The 21,382-nt window shown below is 39.8% G+C and overlaps 1 protein-coding gene across 3 annotated transcripts in view; it reads right to left on the reverse strand.

Annotated features, from left to right (window-relative positions):
- Positions 1 to 956: 956 nt before the first annotated feature.
- HEATR3 (HEAT repeat containing 3) overlaps positions 957 to 21,382 on the reverse strand; it is a 34,889-nt gene continuing 14,463 nt past the window's right edge. Inside the window, exons 6-15 of one of the 3 annotated variants that reach the window (XM_077831105.1) lie at positions 21,139 to 21,279; positions 19,385 to 19,668; positions 17,870 to 17,960; positions 14,415 to 14,572; positions 9,176 to 9,258; positions 8,725 to 8,861; positions 5,856 to 5,944; positions 4,086 to 4,229; positions 3,809 to 3,985; positions 957 to 2,738 (exon numbers count right to left, since the gene is read on the reverse strand). In XM_077831105.1, the coding sequence (XP_077687231.1) occupies positions 2,616 to 2,738; positions 3,809 to 3,985; positions 4,086 to 4,229; positions 5,856 to 5,944; positions 8,725 to 8,861; positions 9,176 to 9,258; positions 14,415 to 14,572; positions 17,870 to 17,960; positions 19,385 to 19,668; positions 21,139 to 21,279 (1,427 nt within the window). In that variant the 3' untranslated portion in view covers positions 957 to 2,615. Of the gene's footprint in view, positions 2,739 to 3,808; positions 3,999 to 4,085; positions 4,230 to 5,855; positions 5,945 to 8,724; positions 8,862 to 9,175; positions 9,259 to 14,414; positions 14,573 to 17,869; positions 17,961 to 19,384; positions 19,669 to 21,138; positions 21,280 to 21,382 lie in introns of those variants that run through there. The other 2 variants (XM_077831107.1, XM_077831106.1) reach the window with 2 other exon arrangements.

Raw genomic sequence — 21,382 nt, forward strand, 5'->3', positions numbered from 1 at the left:
AACTTGTAATATCTAAGTGCATGCCTGCTTATGCATTTACCCTTATCCGGGTTTCCCATTCCTCTCTGATTACATCCACAAAGGATGGGTGCAGCAGGATTTCTGTCTCAAGCAAGGATTTACAAGGTAGGTATCTGCCTTTGGGCTTGTCCTCTAGTGCCTGCTCAGGCTGGATCTACACTGTGGATGCATGTGGTTTCAAACAGGAAGGTTAGACTAGATGACCTTTGCAGTCCCTTCTATCCCTAGGATTCTATGATCTCAGGGGGAAAAAAACTTTCGTTGCATCTTTTGAATGTCCTACTCAGAATCTGAACCCAAGAGCTCCCCTTCCTCAGTAGGGGATAAGGTGTCAGAGTCAGAGTAAAAATATCTTTTAGTTTTTATTATTATATCTTTTCTTTTCCTTTTTGTTCTGCTCAAAGTCTCCAGATTGGGCTTTTCTGTGCTGAAGTCATGGCTTCTTGAGTGGAGGGGGGGGGGGGGGAGACAATACCCAACATGCCTACCCAATTCAGTGCAAGTGTCAACTGGCTGAGAACAGGCAGGGCATAATTAGTTTTCCAAAGAGCCTTTAAAAGCTGCCCTCACAAACAGAACACTGCTTGGATTTAGCTCCATATTTGCACAGCTCAATATCTGAATCAGAAGAGAGAGAAGAAAGAAAGGCTGCATGCTACTGCCAAACAAAATGGAAAGAAAGATCAGGAGCCAAGTGAACAGGCACTTGACTGCTTTTGCAGAAGCAGAAGATCTGGCAGAAGGCTGGAGAAGGGGCATGGATAGCATGGGTTGTGCTACAGCTTCTCACTGCCTGTAGAAACTGCAGACAGGAGGGGACTAGCACAGAGGTATCTGAGTTGTAGGATGCAGAATGACGACCTGCATAACACAGGTCTTTCCCGAATTAATTCCTGTTTGAACTAAAGCATTCTTGAAGAATACCACCAAGTTAATTTTTCAACACTAATTTCTCTAACTTTTACTGCAAAAAATATTTTATTAAGAAAAGTCTGCTAGTTGACACTTTGTAAATATACAAATCATTCCTGTGGACAAACTCAACATTGTCCAAAAAAGAAAACCACACAGAAGCCATTAATAAAATCTCCTCTTCCAGAGGAATTAATATATTTTTTCTTCTCCTCACTGGGACTAGGACACTGAACAATAAAGCAAAATACATCCATTCCTGGAATCTGGTAAAAACTCCTGGGCTGACAGGGGTAAAAATCTGAACATTAGAGTTAAAATATTCAGTATTTAGAAGAATCCATTTTAGTGTTAGCTACTAAAATCTCTGTGGACTGGCACAATAGCATCAGAACACTAAAGTCTTCAAATATTCCGTTTCAATCATTCAACAAGGCTTAACAGGCAAGCTCTAAAAATACCCCCCCACCCTCCAAAAATTTTATACAATACTTGACATCTTTAAAGTGTTCAATTCTTCCCAATTTTATTGGTCTTTGAATCTCGCCCCACCTCACATAATGAATAAAACTGATTGGTTTTTAGATGTAATGTCTGCATTCCCAGTTCTCCAAAGCCACACACACACACATCCCCTAAACTTATTTTTCTACATCATGTATTTGAGATACTTTCGTTTTCATGAATTAAACAAATACATTTTAAGAAATTAATAAAAAATTTTCATATATAAAAGTCCATCTTTGTCTTTATGCATCCATAATCAGTGACACTTCTTCAAAAATAGGTAATGTATTTTACAGGCATTTCAGTTTAAAATCTCCAAGAAACACATATGAGTAGATATCAGTTCAACAATTTTTATAAAAATCTTTTCTATATCACATTTCAGTACAAAAATAGCTGTATTTTTTATTAGGTGTATTACTTCCCCGAATCCAAACTTTACCTTAATGTAGGATCTACAGAAGGGAAGTAAAGCCTATTGAACTGATTTTCAGAAAGCTGAACACCCACAAAATGAAGTAAAAATCAGGCCAAATATCTTTTGCGGGTTTCTTCTAAACTAACTTCCACAATAATTACCTGTCATATAAGAATTTATTATGCTGGATGAAAGTGAATTTGACATAGCTGCTTCTTTGATAAGCCTCGGAGGACAAAAAAAAGTCCAAATGCTGATCACAATCTATGTACTTATCATACTTTGCTCAGGAAACTTGCCAAAGCTGCCCTTTCAATTCTGAACACAGCTGACAGTACACATTAACTTTCTTAGGCATTTAGCCGCTACTTAGATCATCTGAAAAAAAAATCTCAGCTTTTTATGGGTTTTCTCAACTTTGTAGGTAACTGTGATTTTATTTTTTTAACTAATTCCTTGTGGTATAATTTTGTGCCAGGGTATATGAAGGTTTCCACACAATGAGAGTAAACTGTATTTACATATCTCAAGATTGCAACACCATTTCTTACAAGCATTAACATGAAATTTCAAAGTAATGCAATACTTTAATATGCTGAATCCAGCTTTAATATTGCATCTTCCCAGAGAGTATAAAATATACATAATGTAAGAAATGCAATGTTAACATAAAAACAACTCCCTCTCCCCAAAATTCTAGAATTCAAAACTTACATATTTGACAATCAATAAAGAAAACCTTAATTTAAAGTCTGTTTCAAGTAGTCTTTTCCCCCCCTAATTTCTCTTGATAGGCAATGAATCTTCTCAAATTCATTTTCACATTGTCAAGAACACACAACTGATCTGTACTGTACTGTCCTTTTCCTTCTTTCCGCATCTGCAATAAAAAAAAAAAAAAATTATATACACACACACACACCCCCACAATTGAGAAGGCAGCTTTTCAGATTAGGACAGCCAAGCACTCCTCTGATACCCTCTGGCAGGATATGATGCTCCTGCCTTTCAATTATTCAAAAACAGTAAATTCACAGCACATCATTGCCAGATATCTGACCAGTACTATTATTGGTATCCGACTTCAGAGTTAAATCTGTATTTATGTATAAACATGTATTTATCCTCTGTAGATATTTTAGGGAAAACACCTAGCACTGCACTCAGAAATAAAATGAAGTGCAGAACACCCCCACATTTAATGAAGGGTCAATTGGTGGAGTATGACAGCCGCGAATTTGTTGTGCCCTAGAATGATGGGCTAAAAGATATTAGGCCATCCAGCAATAAACTATAGAAATAAAAAGGTATCTATTTTAAAAGTATATTGGAGCTTTTAGCCTACTGGGTGTCACCTGGCTAAAGTAACACAATGCTTTGAAAATTTACCCCCTTTTAAAGGAAAAAAATAATAATTTGAGAGATCGGAAGTTTCACTTGTATAATTTCACTTACAAGTAAAGGATTCTGGTTAAGACTATCTTAACTAAGCAGCAACAGGATAAATATATACACATCTGGACACCCATGCAAATTAAAACAAGAAGTCAAACTAGTTTCAGAAGAGGATTTCCTCTCTCCTCTCTAAAGGTTAACCATGTTTGGCCCTCTCTACCCATGGAGGAATTGGCAGAATCAACTTACCAGAATTTCAGAAAAAGATCGACAATAACTTAGACACCAAAGGTGCCTCGTAGTAAATATGGGATTATTTCTTTATACCCCTGGTTAAATTGACGGTCAAGAAAGGAACTCTTCTTTCCATCTAAAGCATACTAACAGTAAGTGAGGTTTGGTTTTGTGCTCTCTTCTATGCACTGAATTGTTTAAAATCATGTGGGCATATTTCACATAAAATTCCTGGTAGTACAAGCAGCTAAACTAATCTCAAGTGTTAACTTGCACTGTGTTTTGAGACCTTGGACTGGTTACTATTTGTGAGATGCCTACCCTCATTTTGAAGACTGGCTGGAATTCTTTCAGTGCAGGGAGCAATTTAATCTGAACTGCTGCTTTTTCAGCCTCTTTCCCATCTGCAAAAACATCAAAGAGAGCATCCAGAGCTTCTCCGGCTACCACAAGAGAAGAATCCTTCATAGCAACCTCAAGAAGAAATTTTCCAATCATCTGAAAAGAGATACTTATTTTTAAAAACATGGCATTATAAAACAATGGCAAGTAATTTCCACTAAAGCAGTTTAGGGGTTGCTACCAAGGTATTTTTTACCTTTAGTGTTTCAGCTGTATCTTCTACTTTTGCCAGCACGCTGCCAGCAATTCCCAGGATGCTAACTACATTTACTCTAACACTGATATTACTGCTATGAATACCTGCTTCACATAAAGTCATCAGCTGCTCAGGAGTCATACACTATTTAAAAAAAAGGGAAGAAAAGTAAATGTCAGACAAATTTAAATTTCCAGAGAAACACTATTTCAAAGAAAAATCTTTAGGTCATTTGCGTCTATATAAGACAGACAAACCTATAGCAGATAAGTAGCATCAGTATATTATGAAAAAAGTTAAGACTGAAGATGGAATCAGCATGGAGATTATTAAACTATCCTTTTACTCCTTCAGGAATTTCCTCCAGAAAGGCTCGAGACTCATTGTCATGTCTCTGTAGGTAAAAAGCCCTAAACCAAAAGCCACATATTTACCTGAAATATTTGAATAACTCCTTCTAAGCCATTAATAAACACTACAGAAACTCTTTATTCATAAATTCATAGCATTTAAAGCCAGAAAGGACCATTAGGTCATCTAGTCTGACAAGAATATCACATTTCCCCCAGTAACCGCTATAATGAACCAATAACTTGTACGGCTAAAGTACATCTTTTAGAAAGGCATACAGCCTTGAAGCTATCAAGCAAGAAAGAATCCGCCACTAGCCTTGGTAGTTTAGCACACAAAAATTAAAAACTCTGGCTGCTGCACAGACAGATACAGCTTCGGTTTTACATTTGTTTTTGAAAAAGTTAGCCCAACTGTTTTTCTTTAAATATGTATATGAAATAACCACCAGGCTCAGAATTAGCGTGAAAGGTTTCTTCTAGGACAGGGGTGGGCAAACTATGGCCCAGGGTCCACATCCGGCCCATCAAGACCTTTTAATCCAGTCCTCGAGGTCCTGCTGGGAAGCTGGGTCGGGGGCTTGCCCTGCTCCGCACGTGCCGTGGCTCCGTGCGGCTCCTGGGAAGCGGCCGGCATGTCCCCCCTCTGGCTCCTACACACAGGGGTAGCCAGAGGGCTCTGCATACTGCCCCCACCCCCACAGCTCCCATAGGCTGAGAACCATGGCCAATGAGAACTGTGGGGGCAGCGCCTGCAGACAGGCCAACACGCAGACCCACCTGGCTGCGCGTCAGCATAGGAGCCAATGGGGGGACATGCCGCTGCTTCTGGGAGCTGCTTGAGGTATGGCCATCTGAAGCCTGCACCCCTGAGCCCCAACCCTGATCCCCCTCCTGCTCTCCAAAACCCTCAATCCCAGCCCAGAGCCCCCTCCTGTACTCCAAACCCCTCATCCATGGCCCCACATCAAAGCCTGCACCTCCAGCTGGAGCCCTCATCCGCCCGCCTCCCCCCGCACTCCAACCTCCTGTCCAAGACCAGAGCCTCCTCCCGCACCCTAATCTCCTCATCCTCTCCCCACCTCCCAATTTTGCGAGCATTCATAGCCCGCCATACAATTTCCATACCCAGATGTGGCCCTCAGGCCTAAAAGTTTGCCCACCCCTGCTGCAGGAGCATATTATTTTCAGCAACCTTATTTATCTATGAGAAAAATTAGGATGAATTTTGTTAAACCTACAATTCCAGCAGTGTTAATAAGCATTGTCACAATGCTTAAAGCATTAAACATCAAGTTACAAGAATCTAGCACTCTTTAAAGATTGGTTTGTTTTCAAAACCATTCAAGTACAATCTGATGTAAATTTACTGTACCTCGATCTACCAGAATGCCCAACGTTTGGTAGAAAAATCTCTCACCTGAGATATATTCTTTGATGCCATTGTTTGCAAGAGAGCCCTCATAGCACTAGTTATGGCTTCCAGGAATTCAGTGTGTGTAGGAAATTCTGCTCAAAAATAAACACAAAGCCAAAGAGTCAGAACAAACTTCAAATCATTTTAAAGACTTTCTGCACTGAGAGCAGAGAAAAATTTCCTTCTATTCCACATCTATTGGTGCTGCTCTACGTTAAAACCTAGATTTTCAGAAACTGGGCCTCTAGCTTTGTAGGTGGAAACTGCCAACAATTTCATGTTCATACACCTCTACCCCGATATAACGCAACCCGATATAACGCGGGTTCGCATACAACGCGGTAAAGCTCCAACACGCTGCTCTGAGCAGTGTGTTAAGGGTTCCGGGCCGAGGCGTTGGATAAGGGGCAGAGGTCTTGGGGGCGGTCAGGGGCTCTCCCCCCAGGGCCTGGGAGGCAGGAGCTGTGGGAGGGAGGGGGCACTTTTGAGTGGCCCGGAAGATTAGCCGGGGGCTGGGAGTAGCCTGCTCTGCTTCCCTCGCCCCGGCCCCAGCCGTGTCGCTCAGGGGAGGGGGCTTGGGGGAAGGGATTCCCCCCACACTCACCGGTAGCAGAGCAGCCTGGCCCAAGCCAGCTCCACTCCGCCAGTTCCCAGTGTGGCGCTCCGCTTCCCACCACAGGTGAATGCGGGACCTTTCCCCAACTGCCCCCTCCCCCGCAGTGACATGGCTGGGGCAAGGAAAACGGAGCAGGCTGGGGCTGCGTCGCTCCGCTTCCCGCTGCCGGTGAGTGCGGAGGGCGTCCTTTCCCCAACCTCCCCGCGCTCACCAGTGGCAGGAAGCGGAGTGCCACGGCTGGGACGTGGCGGAGTGGAGTGGGCTGGGGCCGTGTTGCTCCACTTCCCGGGGCTGCCGGTGAGTGCCTGTCAGGGGGCAGGAGCTGTGGATAGGGGTTGGAGCAGTCAGGGGAAAGGGGGGAGGGGGAGGGTACGATCGGGTCCTGGGGGTGATTAGGGATGGGGGTCTCTGGAGAGGGCGGTCAGGGAACAAAGAACAGGTGGGGCCAAAGCAAGTTCCATATAACGCAGTCTCACCTATAATGCGGTGAGATTTTTTGTCTTCCGAGGACCGTGTTATATCAGGGTAGAAGTGTATTTGTACCTACAACTTATGCCACAGATGTCTAAAGTCCTAGTTTTCCCAAACAATCCAGGACTAGAACTTCTAAATGACATAAAATATAGGCGTACAATTATGCACGCAAAAAGAGAGGCCTATTTAAGGCCAAACTGAAAATTTAGCACAAGTGTCCCACAACAATATTTCAGACCATAAGCCCCACTGGAGCACTAAGAGGAGCACTGCAAAGGAGCTAAGGGCATATTTTAAAACTCAATTCCTAGCTCTCTCAAGCAGATTTATAAGACATCCAGTCTTTTTCCTGGGACTCTGAGCTCCAACATGCACCCAGAATATTAATATCTCCCCAGTTAACGCACAGAACATGTTTGTTCACCTGTTAGTTTCCCCCTGGCATGCAGTAAACCCTGGAAACCTAAGACTCAAACTGTGCCCACAAAATTTTGAATACTCAACTGTTCCCCAATACCAACCATCTTCTTGCGTGCATATTGTTCTGTATTTTAACACTTTTCATTCTCCCCTAATGTGCTTTTGTTGCTATTTACAGGCTTTTGCAAGAGTAAAAACCTGCTGTGGCACCTTACAGATTCCTATCCCAGTTAGGAGACTAGAGCTTTGAACAGCTACTTATACCAGTAGTCCACATAATTCACTACAGTGTTTCTAGGCCTGTCAACAATAATTGTGTGTTAGCAAGATTATCTGCTACAGCTAGGAGCATCTGTCATCAGACACTCTTATCCACAGCAGAGAATCATGGGCTAATGTTGTTCTTGTAGTGTAGATGGGCCCTTAAACTATTAATTTCCAGCATGCTTGCTTATCAGCTGGTCACCTCTCAATCTGAAAGCAGCATTAGTAACTGGAAAATCTTCACAATATCTCTCAGTGGAATTAACACAGAAGCTTTTTAGAGACAGGGATAAGTTTGCTACTCCACAACAGTGCTGTTTTAAAAGAACATTGTCCAACAGGTTTATCATCTTCATTCAAATTAAATCATCATCATTCCAGGAAATTTGATAAGCAGCTTTGATGTTTAGTCCTAAACGTAAAATGTTTGGGGCAGATGATTAAATTTATTAGAGATATACATTTTCAAGAGTGGTACACAAAAAATACACACATAACTTATGCCCTGGAGAAAGAGAGGCCTGTTATATTTCCTATTTTGATAAGTATGCAAATACTAGAGTTTGTTTCAGCTTTGGAAATCACTTTGGGACTAGCTTCCTGTGGTGCCTAACCTGAATTATAATGCTGGTGACATGTCATTTCAGAGAAGTGAATTCTCGCAAATTCAGATTTGTTCAGACACACTCGGGAGAAGTCCTGTTCTCCCTGACAATAGCTTGCCTTATGTGATCAATGGAAAAAACTGTCACCATCACAGGTAGTGATGACCAAATACAGATGATGTGGTTTCACGTTAGGATGGGGCTCCCTCACAGGTTAAGTCACTTTATATTTTAGTGCTTGCATATACTACACACTCCAAAAACTTTATTTGATCAGAGCTTTCCTGGGTAAGTAGATTACGTGGGGTTTAGATAGCTTTGGTGCATGGCAGCATATTCCCAACATCAGGTTTTCTTGCATTTGGAAAGAAGTGCGGAGGGGATTAGTAATAAACTAGTATTAAATTAAATGCTATGTATAAAATGTATTTATAATAGAAGCAATCAAACCCTTCTGAGTTAAGTTTCTTTATCACTATGGCCTTAAACTTACCTGGTTGAGAAAAAACTAGCTGGGAGAGGTGCTGTGCAAGTGACTGAAGTGTTGAAGCTCCTCCAAGACAATCCACATCTGATACTAACAAAATGCTATGGAGACACATTAGAGCTCTGCACTGTACTGTGTTCATTCTGGAACAAAGTAAATAAAAGAAATATGCCTATTGAGGCTCTATTAATTAAAAAACGATCAATATAAACAAAGAATTTTAATTTAATTATGCAATGTTGAGGTGGGGTATAATTTAACTGGGGATCACAAAGTATCTACATGTAAATATTTGTATCTTGTTATTAAAACAATGTAGCAGGCTTGTAAGGTCTCTAGGGTGACCCAAGATGAACCACACAAAATATCAATGTTTGTGGTACAAAAGATCTTGAAACTGAAGATCTAGTGTTACATTAATACACTGAAAATGTAAAAAAGTCAAAGAAATTCCTACTTTCTAATTAATGGCTTCCAAGATGGACTGTGCATACAGATGTCTACAGCAACGCTGTTCGGAAAAGCTGTTTTTTCAAGAATCTGGAAAAAAAAGTTCAGCAACAGGTTTTTTCGGGGTGAAGGACAGTTTAATGTTAGCTATTTCTTTCAGAGAAGCAGTCGTGTTAGTCTGTATCCGCAAAAAGAACAGGAGTACTTGTGGCACCTTAGAGACTAACAAATTTATTACAGCATAAACTTTCGTTGACTACAGCCCACTTCATTGGATGCATAGATTGGAACATATAGTAAGGAGATACATATATACATAGAGAAGGTGGAAGTTGCCATACAGAGTGTAAGAGGCTAATTAATTAAGATGAGCTATTATCAGCAGGAGGAAAAATACTTTTGCAGTGATAATCAAGATGGCCCATTTAGACAGTTGACAAGAAGGTGAGAGGATACTTAACTTAGGGAAATAGATTCAATATGTGTATTTCTTTGTTGATCACTCAGCAGAAACATTAACCTACATATTTATCCCACAATCCCAAACGACCTCCAGCGCTTCCCCAGATGTCAAAAACTCCAACCATGATTCACTCAACTCCCAGAATCTCCAGCTTCTCTCCTGACAACTTCTACAATGAAGTTATGCCCTGGGTTTCGCATAATATAAAGATTTTTTATATTAAATTACATTATAAATTACTTGTTTCCATATTTAATCAAAAACCTCTTTAAACAATTTAAAATAAATATGCTGCATAATTTCCACAATGCTGCAGAATCCACAGATCTTGCCAGATATTTTAGGTTCAGTTTGACAGAGTACACAGTTTATCTTATGTGGACACCCCCTTTGTTCTCAATTCTATCACACTGCCAAACTACTACAACAACAACAAGATGAGGCATGTTACCTTGGCAACTCACAATTAAGAACGAGCAAGGCACTTTACAAATAAACAACCCATAACTTTTGCCAATCCCTCATACCAAGTTTTTAAGGTTAAAAAGTTGAGGTAAGATTCCCGCAGCTGAAAAGGCAGAAAGATCAACAGGAAGATCTCTGGAGGGTTCTCTGGTTATTCACACAAAGAACTCTGTAGCAAGGACGGAACAAATCAGACTACCAAAGAATGACAGGAAAGGCTTAAAAAAATCCAAAAAACAGATGTTACTCAGATCCTCCAGTGTCTTTCTGGATCCTTGTCTGAAAGAAATCAAACTACTTCACCAACACAGTTAGATGAAGCATCTTTATGTTAACACCAATCCCTAATGGCAGAGTTCCCAATATGACTTCATAGTACATACTATCACTGAACAAAATGTTTGGAAGTTTGATCTTTTTATTACAAAGGAACACACCTTCAATGTGAAATCAGTCAATTTTTTTTTTAAATGTACTCAAACTTGTCTCAGATGTTACACCTAACTTGAAGTTCCCCTTTGAATTTTTGTTATTTTACAGTCCCATTTTCTTATTTTAAAAAATGTTTTCCTCTTCCCTGTCACTGCATGAAAAACCTACACACCCAGAGGAAACTCACCTGACTTTACACAGAAAAAGCAAGAGTGACTAAGCAAAAAAAACCCCAAAACACTGTCAAATAAAGCAAACAAACTAAAACGAATATTTTTCTCATGCTGCCAGTTACAGTTATCTGAGTTGTTACTTGTAGAAGTAGCAGGTGAAATATTTTTCCAGGAACATGATATTTTAAGTTGGTGTCCTTTTAAGTACTGGAGGATTAAAGTTATTTTTCCTGGGATGCATCAGTTGTAAAGATGAATTTGAAACAAGTTTTAACAACCCAAATCTCTTAACCTGTTAACAAAATACAGTGTATTTTTGAGAAGGATCCAAGTATATGTACATATATTTTAAAATAAACAGTAAGAGTCATGGCTCTGCTTCTGTTAAAGTGGCCTAGAGAGCAAAAGCAAAAATTGTCCTAACCACAGAAACTGGTGCTGAGATTGGGGCAGGGAAGGGTAGGAATAAAAATAACTAGATTCATAGCTTCCAAGGGCAGAAAGGATCACCATGATCATCATCTGACTTCCTGTTAACAGGCCACTGAACTTCCCTAAAATAATTCCCAGAGCTTATCTTTCAGAAAAACATCCAATCATGATTTTTAAATTGCCAGGGATGGAGAATCCACCAAGACCCTTGGTAAATTGTTCCACTGGTTGATAACCTATACGTAAAAATTTATTCCTTATTTCCAGTCTGAATTTGTCTAGCTTCATCTTCCAGTCATGGGAACGGGTTATGTCTTTCTCTGCTAGGCTGAAGAGCCCATGATCAAATATTTGATCCCCACATAGGTACTTATAAACTGTAATCTAGTCATCCCTTAACCTCGTCTTTTTTAAACTAAATAGATTGAGCTCTTTGAGTCTATCACTACACAAGGCATGTTTTCAAAACCTTTAATCATTCTTGTGCCCCTTCTCTTAACCCTTTCCAATTTATCAACATCCTTCTGGAATTGTGGACATAGTATGACAGTACAATCACACCAATGCCAAATACAGCGGTAAAATAACCTCTCTGCTTCTACTTGAGATTCCCATTTATGCATCCAAGGACTGCACTAGCCTTTTTGGCCACAAGGTCACATTGGGAGCTCATGTTCAACTGATTATCCACCGCAACCTCCAAATCTTTTTTCAGTCATTTCTTCCCAATAGAGTCCCCCATCCTGTAAGTATGGCTTACATTCTTTGTTACTAGACGGATACATTTACATTTAGCCGTACTAAAATGTTAATTGCTTGCTTGCGCCCAGTTTACCAAGCAATCCAGATTGCTCTCTATCAGCGATTTGTCATCTTCATTATTTACCACTCCCCCAATTTTTGGGTCACCTGAAAACTTTCAGTGATTTTATGTTTTCTTCCAGGCTATTAATAAAAATGTAAAATAGTTTAGGACCAAGAATCGATCCCTGCACGACCCCACTAGAAACATACCCGCTCAATAACGATTCCGCATTTACCATTATATTTTGAGACCTATCAGTTAGCCAGCTTCCACTGCATTTAATATGTACCATGTTAATTTTATATTGTTTTAATTTTAAAACAAAATGTTATATAGTACCAAATCAAATGCCTTACAAAAGTCTATTACGGCAACACAGTTACCTTTATCAACCAAACTTGCAATCTCATCCATAAAAGATATCAAGTTAGTAGCACAGGATCTATCTGCCATAAACCCATGTTGATTAGCATGAATTATATCACCCTCCTTTAATTCTTTTTTAATTGACCCATATCATCCACTCCATTATCTTGCCCAGAACCAATGTCAGACTGAGTGGCCAATAATTACCTAGAATGTCCCATTTACCCTTTTTAAATACTGGCACCATATTTGGCACATCTTCAATACTGCGAGCAGATCTGGTCGCCCCATCTCAAAAATGATATATTGGAATTGGAAAAGGTACAGAACAGGGCAACAAAAACAATTAGGGGTATGGAACAGCTTCCATATGAGGAGAGATTAATAAGACTGGGACTTTTCAGCTTGGAAAAGAGACGACTAAGGGGGGATATGATAGAGGTCTACAAAAGCATGACTGATGTGGAGAAAGTAAATAAGGAAGTGTTATTTACTCTCTTTCATCACACAAGAACTAGAGGTCACCAAAACAAAAATTAGGAAGCAGGTTTAAAATGAACAAAAGGAAGTATTTCTACACAGTCAACCTGTGGAACTCCTTGCCAGAGGATGTTGTGAAGGCCAAGGTTATAACAGGGTTCAAAAAGAACTAGATAGGTTCATGGAGGATAGGTGCATTAATGGCTATTAGCCACGATAGGCAGGGATGCAAAACCATGCTTTGAAGTGTCCCTAGCCTCTGTTTGTCAGAAGTGGGGAATGCATCACTTGATGATTACCTGTTCTGTTCATTTCTTCTGAAGCACTTGGCATTGGCCACTGTCGGAAGACAGGATACTGGGCTAGATGGATCATTGGTCTGACCCAGTATGGCCGTACTTATGTTCTTAAATCACAAAGTTGGCTTTCTTCCAGTCTTCTGGAACTTCCCCAGCATTCCAAGACCTAAAATCAATGTTAATGGTTCTGCAAGCTCCTCAGCTACCTCCTTTAAAACTTTTGGGTGCTAGTTATCTGGAACTGCTGGATTAAAAATGTCTACCTTTAACAACCACTGTTTAACATCCTCTTGAGCTATTAGTAGACTAGAAAGAATGTTATATGATGTGACTAGGCTATGAAGTTTTCAGTGTTGTTGTAGCTACGTTTGACCCAGGAAGACACACACAAGATGGGTGAGGTAATATCTTTTATTGGACCAACTTCTGTTGGTGAAATAGACAAGCTTTCAAGTTCCATGGAACTCTTCTTCAGGCGACCTCCAGCTTCATGTGAGGCTTAAAAGCTTCTCTCTTTCACCTACCGAAGATGGTTCAATAAAACATATTACCTCACCCACCTTGTCTCTATCTAGGCTGTGAAGGGTAGTCAGCACAGACGGTTTATTTTGCCTCTCTTACAGCTCATATAGAAATCTTCTCACTAGTTAAAGGCTAATTGTTGAGGTTCCAGAACAGTCATGCTGGAGAATCGATCTAAGCATTGATGCAGCAGAGAGCCTCCAAGTGCGTAGACACAGGGACTGTGTACTGTGTTTAAGAAAATCTTTATTATAGTCACTTTAAAAATCAATGTTTCATATTTTCTGATGCCTGTGAAATCCTACTAAGATGAGTTCTGGGGACTCAACAGCAAACTCAGAATTGGCAAGTAGACTATAGAAATTAACAATTTAAGAGGGGGAGGGGGAGAAGTTTGTATTTATTTCAGTTTGCTCTCTGGCATTCTCCCCCAGCCTGGATAGGAGTGAAAACTGGCATTTATTCCCATGGCTTGTACAATTTCCATTTTCTCTATGCAGGTCACCCTTAATATATCCAACTTGGAAAATCCTGCACCAATTCAGAAAAGCTCAATATCTGACTTCATTCCTGACATACTGGAGGAATTTTTTAGTCTCATTTACACCACAGAATTATTTAAGTTAAGTCAGCTTGCATGAATGATGCTACATATCTAGGATTTTTAAAAAACGCTAAAGGTTAATCAAAGATAAATCTTCCTGTACTATAGTTGGATTAGAATAATTTGTTGGTCTAAACTAGGGTCTAAATCAAACTGTGAAAAGACTGAATTTGAGTTGTGATCAGATGATATACAGCAGTTCTACCTTCTTTGGAATGAGGTTGTTCATGAGTGCTGCATGAACCTCAGCAGAGAGGCAAAGGGGTGACATGGGCTGCCCACTGCCCTCATCGTAGGAATTCTCCATAAACAGATCACTCTCATCACTGCTGGAGAGTTCTTCCCATTCGTCATCAGAGGGATCTGAGAATAGAACATAGATTTAAAAATGAAATCTGAAGTCACGCACAAACTAGACAACCCAACTCCTGAATTATCTAGTGTGCAAACTAGTGTCTGATGCCCAGTTTAACTCCAGAAAAATTTTACATGATAGTCTCTAGGAACTAGTGCTCTAGTACATTTCAAGCCTACAGCCTTGTGCAAGACACTTTAAACCAATATCATATGAATTATTTTAATAAAAGGCTCATGTTTAGGTTAAGCTTATTCAATTTATCAAGTACTACAGGATGGAACAGAATGCTGAGTTTGGTATATTTTTATTCATTCCAAGACTGCATCTGTAGAGGGCAAGGAATATATTTACATATATACATATATAACAATATATTTATATATTTCCTCATTACAGATGATTCCCAGTCAAACCCACATTTGCAGCCCCACCTGATGACTCCTGCTCCCTGCCTTATGCCCCCTTGAAAGGAAGCCAGGATCTGGGGTGTGGAGTCTGTCTCACGCCTGGTAAGCAGGGTATGTCTGAATTCAGTACACTGGCTGAAGTTCGGAAATCAAAATATCTTAGTCCCTAAGCAACCTGAAAATTAAATGAACACCTGTCTCTGGATTCCTCTTAATTCCTATAGACCTTATTTCCGTCTAATCATGGACTGGATAGTACTGTAGTAATGCAAGGGGTTTGTATTTTATACTGAGTAAACAAACAGCAGCATATGCAGCTACCCACAAGAGATTTTCTAATTAAATGAGGAAATCTTATGAATTACTGTTCATTAGATGAGATATTCAGTTTAAAAAGACCTTCATTTATTAGGTGCAGATTTTCTCACATGGTAGAAATTACCAAAGGGAATATATGGTGTTAGTAGGGTTTTCATCAGAACCAGCAAGATTTACTTAAGAAGTTATCACCTAAATGTGGGTAGCTTGGGGATCAAATTTACGTTATGGTCAGGAGCAGTAGTATGAGAGATTAAAAGTTTCAGCTACTTATTTTAATATTCATGTTGAAGACTCCTCAGTTATTTGATTATTTTATTAACTGTCAAAAGAATGACTAATAAACTAGTATTGAAAAAAAGAGACAGACTAACTGCTGAAGTCAAAACAGAAAAAAAAAAATTCCTCCCTCCCCCTTTTAAAAGTAAAGCAGCCTGTTTTCAAAAGAAGCTTCATGTACATAGAGCCCTGTGAAATACTTGCACAAACCACATTGTGCGCATATAATTCCTATTGTCAGCACAGTACAAAACTGCCTCTCCTCCCACTTTTGAAGTTGCATTCCACAAGTCTAGGATGCAAAGACACTAACGGACAAATGGAACAAAACAAAAGAGAATAAGAAAGCCAACGCAAGATGAAGAAGATAGCTCCATAACAAGAATGTGATTGCACAGCAGAAGATCGATCCACTGTAACAAACTGAGGCTCCAATCCTGCAAGTGGATCCAGGTGCTCACGGAATCCTATTCACGGTCCAGGATTCTGCTCAGGAGCCACCTTCCTGCACACTCCGTACAGATCCAAATGTAGGATCAAAGCCTTAATAGCACTGAATGTCCTGGGACATAAAGAACTGGGTGGGGTGGGGTGGGGAGGAGAGGAGAGTAGCAGGGGGGGAAGAGGTTTTGTAAGTTATTCTTAAAGAGCCATTATCAACCTGAAAACCACACTTCCAGCTGAAAATGTTGTACCTACTATTCCTGCAAATAACCATTAAGTTTACTAGAACAAAAAATTAATAAAAAAAAATCTATTTTTTTCCAGTGTACTAGGTATATTTGCACAGAAGTTCATGCATAAATCAGTTTCTCTTTTGTTGGTGGTTAGTATCATCACTTTCATGCATTGCTCTAGGGGGAGTTTATCCACATATTCTTCCCCAAGAAGAGTGTTTATCAGTAACAGCAGCAAACCTAAAACTGAAGAGGTGGATCTATGCACATAAAGGAAGGGGATGGGAGGAGAGGTGGGCTTGAGTAAGTTTAGTGGTGTTGCCCTCAGGCTTGCCTAGGAAACTCTCATAAGCAAAACAAGGGATTAGAAAAGCCTTTGTTATTTATTTATCCCCCTACAAATTAAATAAAAATGAAAGTCAAGATGTACTATTTAAAAAAGACTCTATCAGACAGTTAATTTTTGAAATTACTTTCATGAACTTCAAGCTGACATTTTTAAATAGTTGCAAGACAACTGGGAAAGTTCTTAATATCCGCAAAATAAAAACGTCTGGTGCACAGATTAACAAAAACAGAGATAGAGTTATTGTAATTATTTAAAATCTAAAGAAAGCAACTGAGATGCTCAACTGCAGCTGCTATAGCAAGTCCTATAGCAATAATGGAGATAAAAAATAGAATATTATATATAAACCATGATTTAAAAACAAACTAATGATTCTCTCGCATTGCTGCAGTCATAAGAAAAACTAAGAGATTCTTCACACAGAAGGTCCAAAGAATAAACGATGCACATTTCAATGGTGTTGTCCCATTTCTTTTAAAACCAACCATTGATGATTTTATCATTTAGTGAGTAAACAAAAGAGTTGCTGCTCCAGAGCCATAAAAAGACATTTGCTACATTACTCTTTAAAAAATTTCCCCCCCCCTTTTTTTTTAAATTTAGAAGTATCAATGGTATCGGGTTCAAATTTCCCTCTTTGACAGTGGGCCTGGATAGCAACACCACAAAAAGCTGAAACCTGAGCTGCAGTGCACCCAGCCACTAACTGAAGACGGAATATCTGTTGAATCTTTGGCCCTGCCTGCACTTGAAAGCCTGGCAAAACTTTCTTATTGTAGATGCAGTTATCCCAGCAAAAGCTGATACAGTTTTCCTGTGTTCAGCCAGCAAAATAAGCTACAGCAGAAAAGCACTTTTTTGCCAATATAACTGCAGAAACTAGGGCATCTGACAGCACAGCTATGTCACGGCAAAAACAAACAAAAAACACACCCCTAATCAACAGAGCTAAGTCTGGTGAAACTTAAGTGGAAACCTGGCTTCAGATTGCGTACAATTTTGCTGAAGGACTCCAACAAAGAGGGAAGTTTGAAACTGATACACCTCAAATCTGCAATGTCAAACACATAGGAAAAAGGATTAGAAATTAATATCTTGAGATTCTTTATGTACAGTAAGGGGCATTAAAGGATGCAAATCCATGGTTTGTTCACTTTTAAGAATGGGAGGATTAGCAGGTCAAGTTAGATAAGATCCCAGAACAGTCCAACTAAATTTGCCATGTTACTAAAAATGGAAGCCTTGGTAACAATGAAAAAGCGGCCTACATACCTTCACTGCAGCACATATTAACAATGATTTCCAGGGCTGTCTGCTGAGCCATCAGTAAGGCTGTCACTTGTTTCAGCTCCCACTTATCAGCCTATAGAAAACAAACAAACTTAATTTTGGAGGATAGCACTCTAGTTTTAAAGCAACTAGACTGTCAACCAAAACAGATAAAATATGATAATTGTGAATAGGTGTCACATAAAAAACTAACAGAACAGAGAATATCAAATGTTCTACTAATACTGCTGTGTGCCAAACTGCAGAAATTGTTTAGTATTTCGTTCTGCAGACTAATAGAACCTCTATCTAATAGACACAGATCACAAGTGAGATTAGTAGGGAATATTGTTCTAAGGACAATAGGTCTCGCTGGACGGGTATGAGATCTCTGCTTCAAAAACACTACCAGACTCGGAGGTGTGTGAGCTCTTAATTGCCTACCTCTGATAAATTGGCAGTAAAAAAAAAAAACAAAAACAACTCATTCAGCATTGCATTAGCCTGGATCAAGTTCACTTCAGTATCTATGCCACTTGTCATCCTGAAAGGTCTAATCTCATCAAAACCTGCCAAAATCTCAGAATTGTTCTGTTTTCCCCCTTTTCAATATGTCCAAATTCTTATAATTTGTAAAAAAGAATTATAGGTGTGACTGGTACCACTGTCTACTAAGGTTGCCCGGCACTTCCCATTAATTCAGTTACTTCATGAACTTTAACCATTTGGGCTGAAATTTGACAGGCTGGGTGTCTGCTTCAGGCTGAATTTATTTTAAAAAATTTCAGCCATAATGACTCATTGGTTTCTGAGAAGGAGGCTACTGTTTTGCCCTTGTTAAATTCTGGCAATCTTTCATCTGAAAAGGTCTAGCACCCCCATGCTTTGGAGCAGGGACCTGAAACTTGCCAAAGGTTGGGCTTTGTGTCAGGCATATGCCTTTTGCTGTCCCAATGAAAAACTGCCCAAATTTGGTCTAGTTGTAAGGCCCTTTTGTAAACTACAGGGATTAAAAAAAAAAAAATCACAGCAGAATCATGGTAAGTGTTGGAATTTCACAAGACAGGCACATATGCCAAGGCTCCCTTCGCCTCCCACTCCATGGGGAGGCTGTGGCTGCATGATGGGGGTTAGCATGATGGTCCTATGCCAAAGGGGGGCGGGTAGAGGAAGGGGGGGAAGCCACACGCCAGCCCCCCGCAGCCACTGCTACTTCCTGTCTGGGTGGCCAGCTGGCAGAGAAAAGGAGATAGCACTGATACCATTCTGGTAGCTCTGTCTATAATTAAGGATGAACCTTCCATTATAGGATCCCATTTTCAGTTGCTTATAACTTTGCCAAACTTTAACAGATCAGGATGAAATTCTCTATGCCAGGAGTCTGTGGCTGAATTTTTTGGGAAAGTTTCACCCTTCTGCGAATGAGTTACAGGAAATTGAGATTGACAGTTAACCAAAGACTATCAGAAGCATACCACTGCCCTAAGCGCTATGTCAGCCACAATCTGCCACACTTACTGGAAGTAGATCTGAAATGTCATTGTCTCTTTTGATTTTTCCTTTGGGTGGTTCTTCCATTTCATCATCTTCATTCAATACAGAGTTGTCTATTATATCACCCACATTTTCCTCAGTTTCTGCCTCTGCAGTGAGTTTTAATCTTTGTGTTTCAGCTTCCTTCATGTGAATAACTGTTTCACCAGCATCCACCACTAGTGATTCTGAGAAAATCTTCAGGATAGCATTTATTGTGCTTGCCTGGCTACTGGATGGAATGGTGTCCTTTATATTCCAGACAGAGCCTAAACATGGGAGAGTTAGAATGTCAAAACCTTTAAGCTACATGGTGCACGGCCTTCTTGTAGCCATTGCAAAACCAGAGCTTGTGCTAACTATAGTACTCAGTATCTATGCCACATCTTTCATCAAGAATCTCAAAGTACTTTTCAAACACAGATATAGATCCCCATCTTATAAAAGGAGAATCTAAGGCACATAAAAGTTTCCCCATGATCAGAGGTTTCATGGTATGGCTGAAAACAGAACCCATGCCCCCCGATTTCCAATCCCTTGCATAAAGTGATAAACAACTGCCTCCTTCAGAAAGGCATGAGTCCCTTATGAACTGAAATTTTAGGAGTTTCCTATAGACTTGCGTCTTTCTGTTCAGTTCTTCAAGTGTCAACCTATATCGAACATTCAAGGCCCAAAACCTTAAGCTGGGGCAAACCTCATCTCGTGAAAATGGACAAAATATTTCCATAGGGCAATCCTGGTGACACGTTTCCTGATTTATATAGCAGATCTTCAGGACACTGAATGAGTTTAATTTTGAGCTATTCATGGTCTTAAAAGGACGAAGGGAGAGATTTTCTTTCCCATTACATTGCTTGATTTTATTATTCGTCAGACCTATAAACAGTCAAAAAATAAAAAGAAATTAAATAAAACCCTCCCTGTCCAAGCACAGGTACTGAGTGCTTTAGATAGGAGAATTCTAGTTAACTGTACTTCAGTGTCAGAAATCATCATGAATTAAGCATCTTAACTGGAAGGTGTAACACAAGATGGTGAAGCTGAAGGCAAAGCATCCAATGGCCCAGGCACTTTATATTGGGCTTTAAAAACCATGTTTGAAAACAGATTTTCAAAGTCTGTTTCAACACTCTTCCAGCTAAACCAATTTCAGACAAGTCTTGATTGGCCAGCCTGGACAGGCCAAACTGGTGTAAAACTGCTTTCAAAATCTCTGTTACAGTATAATAGGTTGGCCTCACACAGAGTGGCCAGATAAATCATGTTAGAAATGGTTTAAATGTTGTTCTTGCTAAAGCAAAGTTCAAAATCTATTTCCAAATGCTTGAAAGCCCAGTGTAGGTAAGGTCAAGAGCAACATAGTTTCTTTAATATTTATTACTGCCTTATTTCCTTAGTAAGAACTAATGAATGAGTAACACCAAACCAAATTGGAACTGAAGTCACAATCAAGAGACAGTGCCTTTAGGCATGATTCAGATATTGGCTCTCTTACGCTACGTGGCTGTGAAAAATGACATGAAACCCCAGGCTCCCTGACAAAGGCATAACAGTGGCAGGAATAGATTTGAGAACAATCTACCCAGCTCTTGCTTCTAAGCTGGCACTTTGGCAACAACATAATTTGTTGCTATTACTTTGGCATGATGGAGAACTAAAACCTCTGCCTCTCCCATCCCACTTTACTTTCTATACAGCATATTCAAATATAAAAGTTAGGGTCCAGTTGATCATACCTGCCAACAATGTCCTTAAAAGGATATGCTCCATGGTACTGTCTTGGGACAACATTATGGATTCCAATACTTGGTGCGCAGAAGCATTGAAAGAAGAAAGCAGCTCTGGGTTATCTTCTGTCACTGCCTGCAAGCAATGTGCTGTAGTGACAAAAACCAACCAAACAAAAATGTCATGTTTTCAGATCGCTAACTGGATAGACACTATCATCATGAAAGCTGTTCAATTTCACAAGTGTGGGAT

The sequence above is a fragment of the Eretmochelys imbricata genome, chromosome 12 (genome assembly GCF_965152235.1).
Source record: "Eretmochelys imbricata isolate rEreImb1 chromosome 12, rEreImb1.hap1, whole genome shotgun sequence".
NCBI lineage: Eukaryota > Metazoa > Chordata > Testudines > Cheloniidae > Eretmochelys > Eretmochelys imbricata.